At 50.0% G+C, this 16,802-nt stretch overlaps 2 protein-coding genes across 2 annotated transcripts; both read left to right on the top strand.

Annotated features, from left to right (window-relative positions):
- The first annotated feature begins 527 nt into the window (after positions 1–527).
- Positions 528–617, top strand: LOC140687792 (uncharacterized). Its single transcript, XM_072945631.1, has one exon. The coding sequence runs from the start codon at positions 528–530 to the stop codon at positions 615–617; it is 90 nt and encodes a 29-aa protein (XP_072801732.1).
- Positions 618–648: 31 nt separating this feature from the next.
- On the top strand, positions 649–16,802 carry ATXN1 (ataxin 1). The gene is made up of 2 exons (XM_072945627.1): positions 649–2,553; positions 16,180–16,802. Exons 1-2 carry the CDS (start codon positions 649–651, stop codon positions 16,708–16,710), a joined length of 2,436 nt encoding a protein of 811 aa, XP_072801728.1. The 3' UTR covers positions 16,711–16,802.

A 16,802-nucleotide genomic window follows, 5' to 3' on the forward strand; every position in this document is an offset into this window, starting at 1 on the left:
GGAGTCCCCGGTTCCTAACTTTGTCCTCCCAGTGCCCGGCTTAGAGGGCAGGTCCTGCAGGCCTTCACTGGTCCTCATCCTCCTTGTGGGCTACCTTTTAATTGTTCAGTGAGGTAGCAAAGAGATGAGGAGTGGGACCAGCATTTCTGCAAGGGAAACTAAGAAACTTCTCTATCTGCCCTCTAAAAAGAAAAGAGAAAAAAAAAAAGAAGAAGAAGAAGAGAGGGTATTGAGAGAGATGTCTTAGGAGAGTTGCCAAATCCATCCAAAGGTTTCAGCTTGCTCCGTGTCTTCATAATCTTCCCGATGTGCTATCCAACACGGCCAGCCTTTGCCCTGCTCTGACACTGGGGTTCATGGAGGGTGTTTGGAATTCCCACTGAAATCAGAAGCCTAGTGTTACCGTCGCGCAGGGCGGTCTTTTCCGGTGCTCAAGTTCTGATTCCCTCTCCCTTCTTCCCCTTGTCCCCATCCTTTCATTTTCCCAGATTCCAGAGAGGCTGCTGGCGGATCGCACCCGCGGGGAGATGATTCCTCATGAAGAGCCTGGATCCCCTACCGAAATCAAATGTGACTTTCCGTTTATCAGACTAAAACCAGAGCCCGCCAGACAGTGAAACAGTCACCGTGGAGGGGGGACGGCGAAAAATGAAATCCAACCAAGAGCGCAGCAACGAATGCCTGCCTCCCAAGAAGCGCGAGATCCCCGCCACCAGCCGGCCCTCGGAGGACAAGGCCGCGGCCGTGCCCAGCGACAACCACCGCGCGGAGGGCGTGGCATGGCTCCCGGGCAGCGCTGGCAGCCGGGGCCACGCGGGCGGGCGGCTCGGGCCGGCGGGGCCCCCGGCGGAGCTCGGTTTACAACAGGGAATAGGTTTACACAAAGCGCTGTCCGCGGGGCTGGACTACTCCCCGCCCAGCGCTCCCCGGTCCGTCCCGGCGACCACGACGCTGCCCGCGGCGTACCCGCCCCCGCAGTCCGGGGCGCCAGTGTCGCCCGTGCAGTACGCCCACCTGCCGCACACTTTACAGTTCATCGGGTCTTCCCAGTACAGCGGGCCCTACGCCGGCTTCATCCCTTCCCAGCTGATCTCCCCCACGGCCAGCCCGGTCACCAGTGCGGTGGCCTCTGCCGCCGGGGCCGCCACTCCGTCCCAGCGCTCCCAGCTGGAGGCCTATTCCACTCTGCTGGCCAACATGGGTAGTCTGAGCCAAGCCTCGGGACACAAGGCTGAGCAGCAGCAGCAGCACTTGGGCAGGACTGCGGGGCTCCTCCCCCCGGGGTCCCCACCGCCCACCCAGCAGAACCAGTACGTGCACATTTCCAGCTCTCCGCAGAACGCCGCGCGCCCGGCCTCCCCGCCGGCCCTCCCCGTCCACCTCCACCCCCACCAGACGATGATCCCGCACACGCTCACCCTGGGGCCCTCCCCGCAGGTCGTCGTGCAGTACACCGACTCCGGCAGCCACTTCGTCACCCGCGAGGCCACCAAGAAAGCCGAGAGCAGCCGGCTGCAGCAGGCCGTGCAGGCCAAGGAGCTCCTGAACGGGGAGCTGGAGAAGGGCCGCCGGTACGGGCCGCCCACCGCGGCCGACCTGGGCCTGGTGAAGGCGGGCGGCAAGCCCGTGCCCCACCCCCACCCGTACGAGTCCAGGCACGTGGTGGTCCACCCCAGCCCCGCCGACTACAGCAGCCGAGACTCCTCGGGGGTGCGGGCCTCTGTGATGGTCCTGCCCAACAGCGGCACCCCTGCCTCCGACCTGGAGGTGCAGCAGGTCACGCACCGGGAGGCCTCCCCCTCCACCCTCAACGACAAAAGTGGCCTGCACTTAGGGAAGCCGGGGCACCGATCCTACGCGCTGTCGCCCCAACAGGCCCTGGGCCCGGAAGGCGTGAAGGCCGCCGCCGTGGCCACGCTGTCCCCCCACACGGTCATTCAGACCACACATAGTGCTTCAGAGCCACTCCCGGTCGGACTGCCGGCCACGGCCTTCTACGCGGGGACCCAGCCGCCTGTCATCGGCTACCTGAGCAGCCAGCAGCAAGCAATCACGTACGCGGGCGGCCTGCCCCAGCACCTGGTCATCCCCGGCACCCAGCCCCTGCTCATCCCGGTCGGCAGTGCTGACATGGAGGGGTCCGGAGCGGCCTCGGCCATAGTCACTTCATCACCCCAGTTTGCTGCAGTGCCTCACACGTTCGTCACCACCGCCCTTCCCAAGAGCGAGAACTTCAGCCCAGAGGCCCTGGTCACCCAGGCCGCCTATCCGGCCATGGTGCAGGCCCAGATCCACCTGCCTGTGGTGCAGTCCGTGGCATCGCCCGCAGCAGCCCCCCCTACGCTGCCTCCCTATTTCATGAAAGGCTCCATCATCCAGTTGGCCAACGGGGAGCTGAAGAAGGTGGAGGACTTAAAAACGGAAGACTTCATCCAGAGCGCAGAGATCAGCAGCGACCTAAAGATCGACTCCAGCACCGTGGAGAGGATCGAGGACAGCCCCAGCCCGGGCGTCGCCGTGATACAGTTTGCCGTCGGGGATCACCGAGCACAGGTAACGTTCATCCAGGTCGCGCAGGTAGGGGGACGCCCCACCGCACCGCCTTCCCCATTTCCTGGCCCAGTGAATTTCTTCCAAGAGGCAGACCTGTCTGTGCTGTGGGGACGATTAAGGGATTTCACGTATACCTAGGGGTTAGACACGTCATCTTTCCCGGCCAAGTTCTCTAAGAGAATTAAGCCCTAATGCACCAAGGCACCTACTGTTTGTAATGAGTTAACTTCTCTGCATCTAGAGTAGGGCTAGTCGGGTACGATCCTCGGGACAATTAAGAAAGTCACCACTGAAGTTATTTTTTTTGTTGTTGTTCTGTGGTTTAGATGAGGAACCCTGATTTTAAAAAGTCATTCTGCCTTTTTTTTTTAATCCAAAAGAGACAGTGCTGGATGAGAACGTTAGGTACCTAGAGTCACCACATCTTATTCCAATATCCGTGTTTTAAAATGTAGGTTTTGTTAGGTTTTGTTATTTAGGCCAACAGATGAGATGAAACTGCCATTAGAAAAGATAGTTTCTTATACTCAGATCCCAAGAGGAGGGGGCATGCACGGCCATGCAAGGCAACATGCAGAAGCACCAGGGTCCGTCAGGAGGCACAGGGAGAGAGGAGAAGACGTGGGCAAGAGCCTTTATTGTGGTTTGTAGTTTCCTTGGGAAGCAGGCAGGGTAAACGGGATTGGCAAGTTTGAATTACTTGAGCAGTTTCTGGGCATAGGGGCTGTCCCTTGGTGTCTGGTACGTGGCCCTGGGGTGATCAGCGCAGGTGGATAGTGGCTTAGAGAGTGAGAGCCCCTTAGAGGTAGTGGCTGGGATGTGGGTGTTTGCTTTGCATATGAAGGACACACTCCTAGGCAGGTGAGTTGTTAGCGATCTCTAGTAATTAGCTAACCCTGGGAGGGCAGTCCCTTCAGAGTCAGCAGGGCCCCAAGATATCAAAGCATCAGATACAGAGAATAAAAGGCATGGTTCATGTAATCTGGAAAGTCAGGGCTGTCCTAGGTCTTCTGGTAAATAGGAGCCCCAAGGGCAAGGGTCAGATGCAGCCCAGCTGAGTCGTGTTAAAACTGCAGCTTTGATGAACTCTCTTTAACTTCCATGAGTTCCTTCAGTCCACTGTTTTCCAGTCTCTTAAGTCGCTTGAATGCATTTATTCCACCCATTTGTATGAAACAGCAGTTTCGCTGCCCAGCTTGCTTGGAGTCCAGCAGATCTGACTCCTGGACCGGGAACTTCCCTGGCTGTGGAGCCGCACCCACTCTGGGAATGGTTCCACCAGAACTTTGAAACACTGAGATGTGACAGCACCTCCTTCAGGTTGAAATGAGTCGAAAAATGGTCATGGCGTAGCTGGTATTTGGGACATTCCAAGAAAATAAACAACAAAGACAAACCAGTTAATGGTTTGCATTGTTCTGAGTATGTTAAAAAAAAAAAACAAAAAAACCAAGTGAGGGAGGGAAGAGCGATTTTCCAAAGTGTCTCCAGAACTGCTTGTGACTGTCCAGGCATGGGACCTTGCACAATCTCAGGGGGCCCGCGTTGCCAGGAGCTTTGAGTCCCAAAGACTCTTCTTTTTTATGGTGAGATGTCACTGTGGGCTTTGGTAAGGCCCTAGAGAGATTTCTCAAAGTTCTGATTTAAAAAAAAAAAAGCAGGATATTTGGGAAAGGGCGTCATTATTCAGAATCCACTGCCCATCTGTAGTTGCTGCTCACCGCCACCTTCCTCCAGGGATGAGGGCAGGTGGTAGTTGAAAGAACGGGCTGTCTTTAGCAAAGTTGTCTTTTAACACACCCCAGGTGGAGCATGGAAAATAAACAAGAAGGGAAAAGTAAATGTGTTTTTCCGTGGCCCCTTTAATCGTTCCTGTGAACAGAGGTGGGCGTGGAAGGAGGGGTTACTTTGAAATGCTACTGGCCCTGCCAGGCACCTCTTTCAACTTTCAATAAAGAGCAGCTCTGAGCTGTGGGCGGCATCCGTGGGCCGCTGCAGCCTCTGCGGATGAGAACTTCACAGACCTCCAGGTTTCCAGTCGACCTGGCATGTCTTAGAGAGGAAGCATCTCTCTATGTTTTCCCTGCTCGATGCTTTGCAGAATGAACGGTTAAACGATCGAGAAATCGGCTTCCATGTGTGAAGTCTCATTTCCTTCCCTGTAGCCAAACCACCAGTCTCTTTGCTGACAACCAAGGTGCAAACGAGAAGGCAGCGTATTCGTCGTGGCCTGTTCTTAGGGCTGTCGGGCGGCCCCTGTGTGGTCGTGCTGCGCGCCGGGAAGGGCTTCTGCAAAGACAGGCAGGAGGGCGCCCTGGTTGGTGAAAAGGGCTGGCTGGGGCTTCAGGCTGTAGAAACAGAAGTGTGGGGCCCAGACACAACCGATGATGTATCCATTTTACCGAGCGAGAAACCTATCAGAAACGGGCTGACATCATCACAGCTAAAATACTCCCCCAGCTGTGTTTGCCACAGGTGCCAGGAGCAGTCAGTGGAGAATCAGAGACAGAAGGCGAGAGGAGGAGAGGGGAGGGCTGGGGAGAACGAACGTCTGGATTTAATTTACCCTCCGAGGGCGGAGGGCTTCCCTCCCTCCTCAGTGTCGCTTGGCTTTCGCCCGCTGGCCTGGAGAACCAGTCCTAGCTTCTCAGCTCGTTAGAAAGCACTCGCATTTGCACCCACAGGGAGATTTAGAAATGTGCTAAGTATATGACTTAATTGGCAAAAATCACACATTTCATTGGTGCTGTTGTGGAAGGAAGGGGTGGTTTTCTATAGGGCAGGTGGCTTTTTGCCCCGGGCGTGAATCCTCCACAGAAGCAGGACCAGGGGGATGCATGACTAGGTAGCCTACCGCAGGCATCCCCGTGAGCGCACGTGGCTGGTGGGCGGAGCCACGAGCCTGGGGTCTGGTTGGTGGTGAGACAAGTTGTCTGACCTCTCAGAGCTGGGGTTTTTCTCATCTCTCCAACCAGCAAATGATCCCTGATAGGAGATCCTTTCTCAGGCCACCTCTACTTTTTGTAACCCTTCACTTTCCCGCCTTGCAGAACAGCCCTCGTAAAATGTACTAGCGTCCACTAGCCAAAAACCAGAGTCAGGGACATAAAGGGAAACTTCCCTGACTTCATGCTAATAAAGCATGAAGCACCTGGACCTCGTAGGCGGGAGCGCATCCTGTATGGAACTCAGGGAGTTTTCATTGGGAGGATTATTTTAAGGAGCCGAATTCCTAATTATTATTGTGGGAAGGCACCTCCAGGGTGGTCTCTGGCTAAAGCTCTAGAGGAAGCAGCGTAGGAGAAAAATGCTTTTGCGTATTTGTCACCACCCTGTGGTTTTGTCATATCCAGAAACGTCCCTGCATCCCAGGTCCCCTGCCCTGTGCAGTGGGAAAGCAAAAGGTCACGGCAGGTGTTGTCAGTGCTTTGTGCACCGCACAGAGCCTCTGGGTGGACACCTGCGGTCTCCTTCCTCTTTTGGTGAAGGACAGGTAGCCTTTCCACCACAGGTGGGCAGGAGTCACTGCTTCCATGCCGCTGTCCTCTTGAGCTTGGTGACCCTGGCGGGATTGCTTCCCTTGGGCCTCACTTCCAAATATAAACCACTTAACATTCTCCAAGTTCAAGTCCGTAAGTCTGTGGCGAGACCCCAAAGGGATCCCCGGGCGTTAGCATCAATGTGGGAGCCGGTGTGACTCAGTTTGAAGATAGAGCATTGTCTGCTTGGGTGGGAAGCAGGTTAGCTGGTTAGAAAATGCAGGACCTAAGGCAAAAAGACCCACGCCTGGATCTCTCCTCCAACACTCCCCACGCCATAGCCCTGGACCTTGTGCACATCTTGGACAGGTTATTGACAAATACTTCATGGTGCAAGTGACATGTGAGCCTTCCATTTGGCTTTCGTTGTAGTGCAAAAAGTAAAGGTTATTGTAAGAATGAGAGAAAATGCATTCAAAGGAACCAGCACAGGATGGAGCACGTAGTAGGCCCTCGCCAACGCTGGTTTCCCTTCCCTGCTTCAGCGTGGGTGACTTCATCCCTAAGAAGAGAAACGTTAGCTTCTGAAAGATAAATAAAAGGCTCATGCTCTACAAAAAGAGTTTTATGGAAGGAGAGACAGCTTTTCCAGTGAGCACAATAAGCCATTTTTTCCTCGGCCTCTCTTCTGGTGATGTGTTCCCATGAGTGGCCCCGGAGCGCCCCTCCCACTGTTCCTATAAGGAAGGCGAAATGACCTCACGCTAGCCTGGGTGCATATAATACCATCTGTTTTTCCGAGTGCGAGCTGGACTGGAAGGATGGTTGGATGGTCCAGCCCTGCACATCAGGAAGAGGACCATCGCTGAAACAGGGGCTCCTGCATTTCTCTTCTGCAGAGAGGATCTTAGCGTCCTGCTCCCCTACCTGGGGAGCCCTTGGCTTCTGTCCGGAAAACAGTGTTTTATTGGTGCCCCCCAGGTTGAGCGCTTCTGAGGAAGACACAGAATTTGCTCAGCAGAACTGTAGTACATTTTAGTGAGATGCTCTGGGGTGACGCTCATCATTGGCTGCTCCTTTCCTAAGCGCTGGGCTCCGTGTTATGAGGATTGTCGCTTCCCAGATTCCCAAGGTGACTGCTTCCTTTTACCTCCTTGGTAGCTTGCTTAATATTCAGTGCCATTCTCTTCTCCCGGTGGTCTGTGCGCGCGTGTGTTTGTGTGTGTGTGTGCGCACACACACTCAGACTGTGTTTTAGTGACATTCTCAGTGCAGGTCTGCCAGTGGCTTTTCTTTCATTCCACTATTTTTTAATTTGATTGCTGTGTTCTGTGAGGCATCAGTGGCAGCAGTACGTGTTTAATGGATTAGCTGTTGCCTAAAAATAGCCAGAGCCTTGGTGCAAGCAGCACACAGGCCTGGAGAGTCCCTCAGCAGCCAGGGCAGACCCGCTTGCCAAAGATTTTACACGCGGGGTTGGTGGAAATGAACCCTGATGAGTCAGGGAGTAGGTGGTGGCTGCCCTCGGTGCAGAGCTCATCGCTGGGCCGGGGTCCGGTGACTGGGGAAAATCCTCTCGGCTCTAACACTGGAAAGGCTCCGGCCGAGAAATGGTCTCAAACACGTTTGTGTTCATGCACCTTCCTAAAAAGAAGAATCGGGTCCCCGTCTAGCCTGCGTGTGGTACGAGTGTCTCCAACTTGGGGATCCTAGTTACTGAAGCAGATTCTCTCGGACCATTGTTTTTTGTAGCTTTTGTGAAAAATAGACTATCATTTAAAGTAGTTTTAGGTTTACAAAAAAAAAATGAGCAGAAAGTAGAGAGAGTTCCTAGACGCCTAGAGTTTTCCGAGATTGAAACATTCTGTTTGTGTAGAACATGGGTGACAGCTGATGAGCCAATACTGACACATTAGTGGTAGTTAAAGTCCATTCTTCACACTAAGGTTTACACCGTGCTGGGCGTCCTGTGGCTGTGACAAGTGTGTACCGTCACGTATCCAGCATTACAGAACAGCTCCAAGCACCGTAAGAATCCTCCAGGCTTCACCTATGGGTCCTACTCCCCACCCCACACCCCTGGCAGCCACTGATCTGTTTACATCTCTTTCATTCCAGAATGTCACATGGTTGGACTCCTGTAGTGTGTAGCTGTTTCGCCTGGCAGTTTCACTTAAATGGGCATTTCCTTAAATGCCTCCAGATCTTTTTGTGGCTTTGAGAGCTCGTTTCTTTTTAGCGCTGAATAATACGTCCTTGTTCTTTGAAGCACACACGTTAAGACCCAAGAGAAGGCAGGCAAGTGGGGTAGACCCGTGTGCCCCAGAGCTGCCCTGGTCACCTGCCAAGTGGGCCCCACGGGGCCTCCCCGCCGTGGAGGCTCTGGGAGCCGAGGGACAGCGTGAGAAGAGCCCAGCTCGCGTCCCGGGCGGTTTGTGTTCGGAGGCGTCTACGCGCTGGGTTGTGAGTTTCATGAACAGCCTGAAACGCTCCCACCAAAGACTGAGTCAGGCTGAGCGGGCACGTGATTAAATATTTTAAATAGAAGACTCGCAGATTCTCTTACGCTCGACTGAAGAGGTGTGACTGCTTTTATTAGTAAGTTTTCAACATCTAAGTACATGGGTCCCTCTGTTAGCCCCTTAATCTTTGCTCCAGGCTTTTTGGATTTTCTGGACGTGGAGAATGTGGTGATGCAAACTGGCCTTCAGGGAAAACAGACTGGCTTTTCTCTCCAGGTGAAACAGGACCAGGAACTTCCCTTGCAGACAAAGTGAGGAATTCTCAATGTAATCATTTCACCAAAAGCAAGACGTAGTCACTGAGACCCAGCTTCTGAGCCATGTCCTTGCTCCCGGAGACGCGCAGAAATTGTACATTTGGGATGGGATCAAGCAAAGATGTTTTGTAAAACAGATGCCCTTCACATTTGTGAAAACAGGGATTCTCGTGAAGGAAAAGGGAGACAAATTTAAACAACAGACGTTTTGTTTCCTTTGTATCTTGTTTTTGGTGTTATATGCATATGTGTGTGTGTGTAGACATAGCACCAATCTATGGTTGAAACGTACAACCAAACAGCATAAATATGTGTATATACATAGTGTTTAGATAAAACAAACCAAGTCACTAAAGGAAATTTACTGAACTTATGGAGGAGCCAAGGAGGATGGTACAAGCAGTCATTAGCCAGATCAGGAAGGCAACACTGAATAAATAATCATCAGCCCAGAAGTGAGGAGGTGTTGCCTCCCTGTCTTGGTGTCTCCATCCTGAATAGAAGTCAGAGGTGACCGTTTTAAAAGAGGAGTTGGTGTAGCGGGGCTGGAGGGAGGGAGGGGTGGGCAGATTTCTCTTGGGAGCAGCGGTGAGCAGTGGGTGTGGCTGCAGCTGCAGGAGGAGGGCCGGAAAGGGCACAGGAGGATGGGAGGTGATTGCCCCTAACAAAGAGGTTCTGGATACAAGGCGCTGGGAGATGAAAGACAGAGGGGTCTCAAGCTGACACCAGGACAAAGGCTATTCATGCTCCCATTTCATCCTCTGGACTGCTTTAAGTGTTTAGAAGAGGATGTATTTATGGGATGAAAAAAAAAAAGGGCTGTGTTGAGCTGCCAGGAGTTATGTAACAACATGCTTTGGTTTTATATGGTACTGCCCCCAGGAATGTATTTCCACTGGGGTGTAATCAGAGATTGTTTGAACCCTGACAAGGTCATAGAGTGAATTAATTATTAGGACAGCTGAACGAGCAAAAAGAAGCCTCAGGAGTGGAGAGAGAGTAACTGAAGTGGGATTCAGTGAGATCAGGATGAGCTCAGCGTCCACCAGGAGAACGCGGAGTGAGGCAGCTACTGTACTCAGCCCAGAAAGCTGCCTGGGAGGGAGTGGGCAGGACCCAGGAAGGGTGCTGCCCCTCTCCCCGGGGGACTCTGAGCCCAGCTGAGTCCTGGCTGGTGGAAGCAAGGACGGGCAGAGCCTCTCCAGCATCTAAACATTGACCTCTGCTGGCCAGCTGTTCCACTGCGGTGGTTTTACACAGGAGAGGCAAACAGAACTTGTCTTCCAGGTTTGTGCTGAGCACCTATGACGTGCCAGGAGGTATTCTGCACCCTGGGGATAGAACAGTGAGCAAACCAGACACTTCCTCAGCCCCCATGGAACACAGTGTCCTGTGGGGGTTTATCGGAAGAAGTGAAACAAATATGTAAGTAAAGAAAACAATGCATCAAAAGATAATGAGTGCTGTGGGAAAAAATAAGGCAGCCCAGAGAGGAAAGGGACATAGGGGTGGAGGGTCGTTGTCTTAAATAGCGTGGTCGGTGATGCTCTCTCAGAGAAGGGGAGCCGGAGGGGACAGTACGCAGGGCCAAAAGGATTCCAAATGGAGGGAGCAGCAGATGCACAGGCCCAGAGACACAAGTGTCTTTTGGAGTGAAAGGACTGACGAGAGACTGGTGTCACCACGTTCAGTGCAGGGAGCAGGGGGTGGGATGCAGCCCACGCCAGGCTGAGTCCTGGTGGCTTTTCCTCCTGGTGAGATGCTGGACTCCTTGGGCAGGACTGTGGTGTTGGAGACAGTGAGAAATGGTTTCTTCTCGATATATGTGAAAGAGAAAACCGATATGACATGCTTGTGATTTGGACGTGTGTGGTATGAGAGACGGCATCAAGCCAAGTATGAGGTCCAGGCCGTGGACTCAGACACTGGAAGACAGGGAATGCCGTTCCTGGAGATGGGGAGGAACCCAGGATGTACCAGTGGGCAGGGCTGTAACGGTGAGGGGGTCTGTTTCAGGCACGTTAAGTTTCAGTTGCCAGCAGACATTCAGGTGGACATCACCAGGCTGCCGGTATCCAGATACATACCCTGGTGAAGTTACTTGCTCTGCATGCACGCTCTGGCTCCCCACTGAAGGCAGGAACTAGGTCTTGGTGAGTCCCTAACAGTCAGCAGGTGCTCAGTGAACATTTTAAACTTTATTAAAACTGCAAAGCCTGGAGTGTGAACACTTAATAGTATTTTGAAGCTCTCAGCACCAAAGGGAAGACCCACGTGGGCCTCAGGTTCAAGGAATTCAGACTCATTTTTCTGGTTTGAAGTGACATCATGTCTCGAGGCCTCGCCATCTCTGTTTCACGCCCAGAACAGTACGCGTTGGCATCAGCAGCACGTTTTCAGGCCGGCAGTGTGCCTCTCCGAGGGAGTTTCGAGCAGACAGACCCAACCACGTATATCCTCACTGAAAAATCCCCGAGTGTGGTTTCTTCATTAACTGTTAATGATCAGTTAACCTTTAAGAATGTTTATGTCCTGACAAACCTAATTATGAAATAAAAATAGAATTTTTATGACTACTTCAGTGGGCACATTTGAGATACGTGCAACAAGAGTTTAACTTTTATCAAAGAAAGAAGAACTTAGTTAACATATGTGCAGACTTTAAAAAAAGTGCATTGTCTAGATAATTCAGGCTAAGTAATTAGAAAAAATATTTGTGAGGATAAATATTATTGAGGCTAAATAATTAGGAGGAAAAGAACACTCGGCCCGAGCTGTCCGGTCCACGGCTTACAGTGATCAGATTAGCTGACTTTCTAGCTCCCACTTTGTTTGGACCCAGGCGAGGGCGTGGCGCCTTCTCCCAGGCTCTGTGCGGGGAAGACAAAGCCAGCATTTAGGAAGGAGGGACCAAAGGCCAGCTTGAAAGTGGTGGAGCAGATTTCCCCAAACCTGTCCGGGTTAAAATGAATTCCATTATCATCAGCTCTTTTTAGCACACCTCTTAAATAATCTCCTCTGTCCTTGTCACTTTTCTTTCATCAATTTTTAGGTAGAGTGTTTGAAGCTATCGGCCACCTCACAGCTTTTAATTCTAAGACCTGCCTTCAGAGTTCTGAGATGACGGGGTCGTGAAGGGCTTTCACAACACCCCCAAAACATTGTGGGGTATGTAATGGGGAGCACATGCGTCTGCGTCAGAGCCTCCAGAATAATCAGTAATATTACTTGTCACAAGGTTGTTGAAGACGTTTCTTCTCAATGAGTCTGCAGACACTTGGCAACGTGCGGAAGTCTTCAGATAGATTTGTATACACTAGATGTTATTTTCATGACATGAAATATTGGCTGCTCTGAGGAGTCTGTAGAATGTGGCTCACACAGCAAAAGGCTGTTCCTTAGAAGGTGGGGGCCGCCCATCAGCGAGACCCTGCCCAGGAGCAGGGGATCATCTAGGCAGTGCAGCTAGACGACCCTCACTGGAAGCAGGGTTTGTTCCTTCTGCTCAGCTGTATGATGTTAGTGGCTCTAAGAGATTTGGGACAGGATTTATGGAGCCAGTTCCGGGTTGGTTCTTCCACTTGGAACTCAGTGGGCATCCCCAGCTGATGCTGTAACGTGTAAGTATATTTACACACATGTCTATGCAAACATATATGTCTGTGTGGTGTCAATGTGTTCTGTAATTGAGCATTAGCCTCGTCACACACTTATAGAGACTAGTGTTGTGTAGTAGATGTAAGGCTGATGCTGTGGCACAGTTTTCTGTGTCATGAGACAAAGTCGTGATCTCGTGTCATTGGATGCTATTTATTTCAAGTAATAGTCACCACTGTTGGAGGCAGTGGGAGTGTGAAATTCTGTCTTTTGGTGGTATTATGGGGCAGAGAGCAGGAGCGTAGGAAATAGAAATGGGTTTGGGGGCCAAAGAGACTGGGATTAAATCCCAACGCCCATCAGTTTATAGCTGTGACACTAGAAGCCACATAATCTCTGTGAAACTCTAGTTCCTTAGTTATAAAACAGGAAGAACAGCATATTATGAGCATTAAACAAAGTATTTTGTAAAGTGTACCTAAATGCTTGACAGATAGTAGGCCTCAAAAAATTTTAGTTCTCTTTACATTATTAAGATAGCCCAGAACAATGAGATTTTCCTCAGATAATATGCACATTTACATGGGCTCGTGTTCACACACACACACACACACACACACACACACACACACACACACACACACACTCTATAATAATAGGCTTCCATATAAGTTCATTCTAGTTCTTTCTAAGAACACTCATGTCTTCCAAGGAGCATATAAAGTATATCATTCAAGAAGTGTGTCTAAAACTAGATCAATCATAGTCACCAAAAAAAGGTAAAAGTGGGTTAAATAGAAAAGCCATAATCCATGGAAATTTACTACTTTTAAAGCGGGATATTTTAATTACTTACGTGTTTCTGTGTGCGTGCCTGTGTATAAATACAACTGAACATTTTAAGTATTATTGTATTCAGTCAGTACAGTCAACCCTCCACATCTGTGGGTTCTGTATCTGCGGATTCAGCCAACCACAGATTGAAAATATTTATGGGAAAAAATTCTAGAATGTCCCAAAAAGCAAAATTTGCATTTCCCACACACTAGGCAACTATTTATGTAGCATTTACATTGTATTACAAGTAATGTGGAGATGATTTAATGTACACAGGAGGATTTGCATAGGTTATATTCAAATACTATGCCATTTTATATCATGGACTTGAGCATCCTTGAATTTTGGTATCCATAAGTAGTCCTGGAACTGACCTCCTGTGGATACTGAGGCACAATCATATTATTTTAATTTACTCACATATCTATCATTTTCTTTGCTCTTCATTCCTCCCTGCATCTACAAACTTCCATCTAGGTTCATTTCCCCCTACCCAAAGAACACTCTTAAGGACTTTCTTTAGTGCAGATCTGTTTATGGTGTATTCTTCCAATTACTACTTGTCTGAAAAATGTCTTTACTTGGCCTCCTTCATTCTTGAAGGGTCTCTTTGCTCGATGGAGAGTTCCTGGTTGGCAATTCTTTTTCTTCAGCACTTTAAAGATATTCCATTGTCTTCTAGATTCCTTTTTTTTTTTTTAATTCTGAAGTCAGCTATGAGTTTAATCGTTGCTTATTTGGAGGTAATGTAGACTCTGTTCGGAGACAGGTTTTTCCCCCGTCTCTGATTTACAGCAGTTAATTCTCACCTCAGCAGGTCATAGTTTTCTTATTTTTCCTGCTTAGGGGTCAGGCCTTCTTGAACCTGTGGCTTATTGTCTCCTATCAGTACTGGAAAATCCTTAGCCATTATCCTCTCAAGAATTACTTCCGTCCTATGATCTCTCTTTCCTCCTTGTTCTGATCATGTGTCTATTAGATCTTCCCAATGAGTCTTCCGTTTCTCTTGCCCTCTCCTCTGTATATTAGCTATCCTTCTGTCTCTGCATTTGTTTCTTCTAAATCTAATTAAAGAATCCAGTTCACCGACTCTCTTCAACCATATTTATTCTGTTGGAAAAATCCATTGCGTTCTTGAGCTTAGTGGATGTATTTTATTTTTAATTCTAGGATTTCCCTGGGTCTTTTAAAAATAGATTCTAGTTCTCTATCAAAATCCTCAAGTTTGTCTTTCATCTCCTTAAATATTGTAAACTTAGTCATTTCAGAGTTTATATCTGATGACTCTGTATCAGAAGCTTTTGTGGGTCTGTTTATATTATCTATTGTTCCTGCTGATTTTTATTCATCTCCTCAGGTCTGTTCATGGGCCTTCTCCCCCTTTTTCAACTGACTATCTTTTATTTGAAAAATTATGGAAATAACTCAAGACCTTAATCCAATTTTAGGGACTGAGATGATGAAACTCTGAGCTTCAGACATTGAGAGGGCCCATCTGTTTCTGCTTCATCTCACTTCTAGAGTTCAGTGCTTTGGGGGTCACAGCCCAAAAGTTCACCAGAGAGCACCCTCCTGTGGTGTACCCTGAACTCCATTCCCCGCCCCCTGAAACCCACCCCCTGTGCTCTCGGGCTTACCCAAAGCCCCCTTGGTTTCATAACTGCCCCACTTTGGAATATACAGATACCCTTGGGGGAAACAGCTCAAGTGCATTTCAGCCTGATTTAATGGCAGTAGTAAGATTTTCACTGGCCAGTGTGCAAATCCCTACACATACCACCTTCTTGCCTTTGTTCTAGATCGCTGCTTCCCTGAGATTCTTTCCCTTGTGACCATTCCTCGATTCTAGTTCCATTATTTTTACAAACTCAGCACGGTGTATCCTCATCCAGAAAGACTTCCTTGCTCACCTCTCCAATGCCTTTCCTCTGCTCTCCAACTGAGTACTGTGCAAGGTGTGACAGCCTCACTCTGTGACCACGCTTACCACACTGATGGCAGTTACTGTCCGTGTGCCTCTTTTGCCCATTGGATAGTGAACTCCCTGGGGACCAGGACTGTTTTCCATTTATTTCCTTATCACAGTGCATGGCATGTGGGTAGCATGGAGAAAAGGGCAGCTGTTGAAGGGAGAGTCCCTCATTTTTGATATTTGTTTTTCAAACAAATGAAGAGACTGATATGAGTCCCTGGGGCTTGACCATGTAGATGGGCCAAGCCCTTGAGCTGAATCTGTTTAACCCTCTTCCCAGTGCTGTCCTCCCCTCAAACCCCTCCAAATCCTGCCCGTCGTTTGGGGTCCTGGGAAAGCCCTCGCTGCTTTCTCCAGCCCTCACTGATTCTGCTCCCCCTAAATTCCTAGAGTCCACATTCATTTGTCCCATAAATGTTCGGTTTCAACCACGTGCCAGGTACTCTTTTGGGGACAAGGGACACAATGATAAGCCCGCAAGTGCCTGCCTTGTGGAGGTTAAATACAGCCTAACTCTGACCCATATTTAGCCTTGTCATATAGGAGAATAGCATCTATCCAGTGAGCTAATAAAGCACAAGATCACACCTCGGGCTTGGGTCGCATGCAGTGCCCAGCCCGGTGCTGAACGTTTAGCAGATGTTCCGTCATCCTTGGCGGTCAATTGACTTGTTTTAACGGAGACCAGCTAGAGAGCTGATACTTGGTAAAACTGTATTTTGAATACCGAACGGACTTTTCCTGGCTTCTGCCCCACATCTGTAAGCGGCACGTGCAGTACAGCAGGTACAGGTACATTCAGAGCCTCATTTGCGTGTGTTGGTGGAGGAGGTTCGTGGAACTAAGTCTTATTTTCTTCCATTCAGCTTCTATGTGTACGTGTGTGTATAAAATAAAGAGAGTAAAATGTCTTCATTTCTTTCCTTCCTTTTCCCCGTCCCTGTCTCTCGCTGTTTCCGCAGGTCAGCGTGGAAGTTTTGGTAGAGTACCCTTTTTTTGTGTTTGGACAGGGCTGGTCATCTTGTTGCCCGGAGAGAACCAGCCAGCTCTTTGACCTGCCGTGTTCCAAACTCTCCGTTGGGGATGTCTGCATCTCGCTCACCCTCAAAAACCTGAAGAACGGCTCTGTTAAAAAGGGCCAGCCCGTGGATCCTGCCAGCGTCCTGCTGAAGCACTCAAAGACCGACGGCCTTGCGGGCGGTAGACACAGGTATGCCCAGCAGGAAAACGGGATCAATCAGGGAAGTGCCCAGATGCTCTCCGAGAACGGCGAACTGAAGTTTCCAGAAAAAGTAGGATTGCCGGCCGCGCCCTTGCTCACCAAAACAGAACCCAGCAAGCCCACGGCCACGAGGAAGAGGAGGTGGTCGGCGCCGGAGACGCGCAAACTGGAGAAGTCGGAAGACGAGCCCCCTTTGACTCTTCCTAAGCCTTCTCTCATTTCTCAGGAGGTTAAGATTTGCATTGAAGGCCGCTCTAACGTAGGCAAGTAGAGGCAGCGAGAGGAAAGGAAGTCCGGCCCTCCTTTGCCGTTTGTATCCAGATTACTGTACTGTAGGCTAAATAACACAGTATTTACATGTTA

This window comes from Vicugna pacos, chromosome 20 (genome assembly GCF_048564905.1).
Source record: "Vicugna pacos chromosome 20, VicPac4, whole genome shotgun sequence".
Lineage (NCBI taxonomy): Eukaryota > Metazoa > Chordata > Mammalia > Artiodactyla > Camelidae > Vicugna > Vicugna pacos.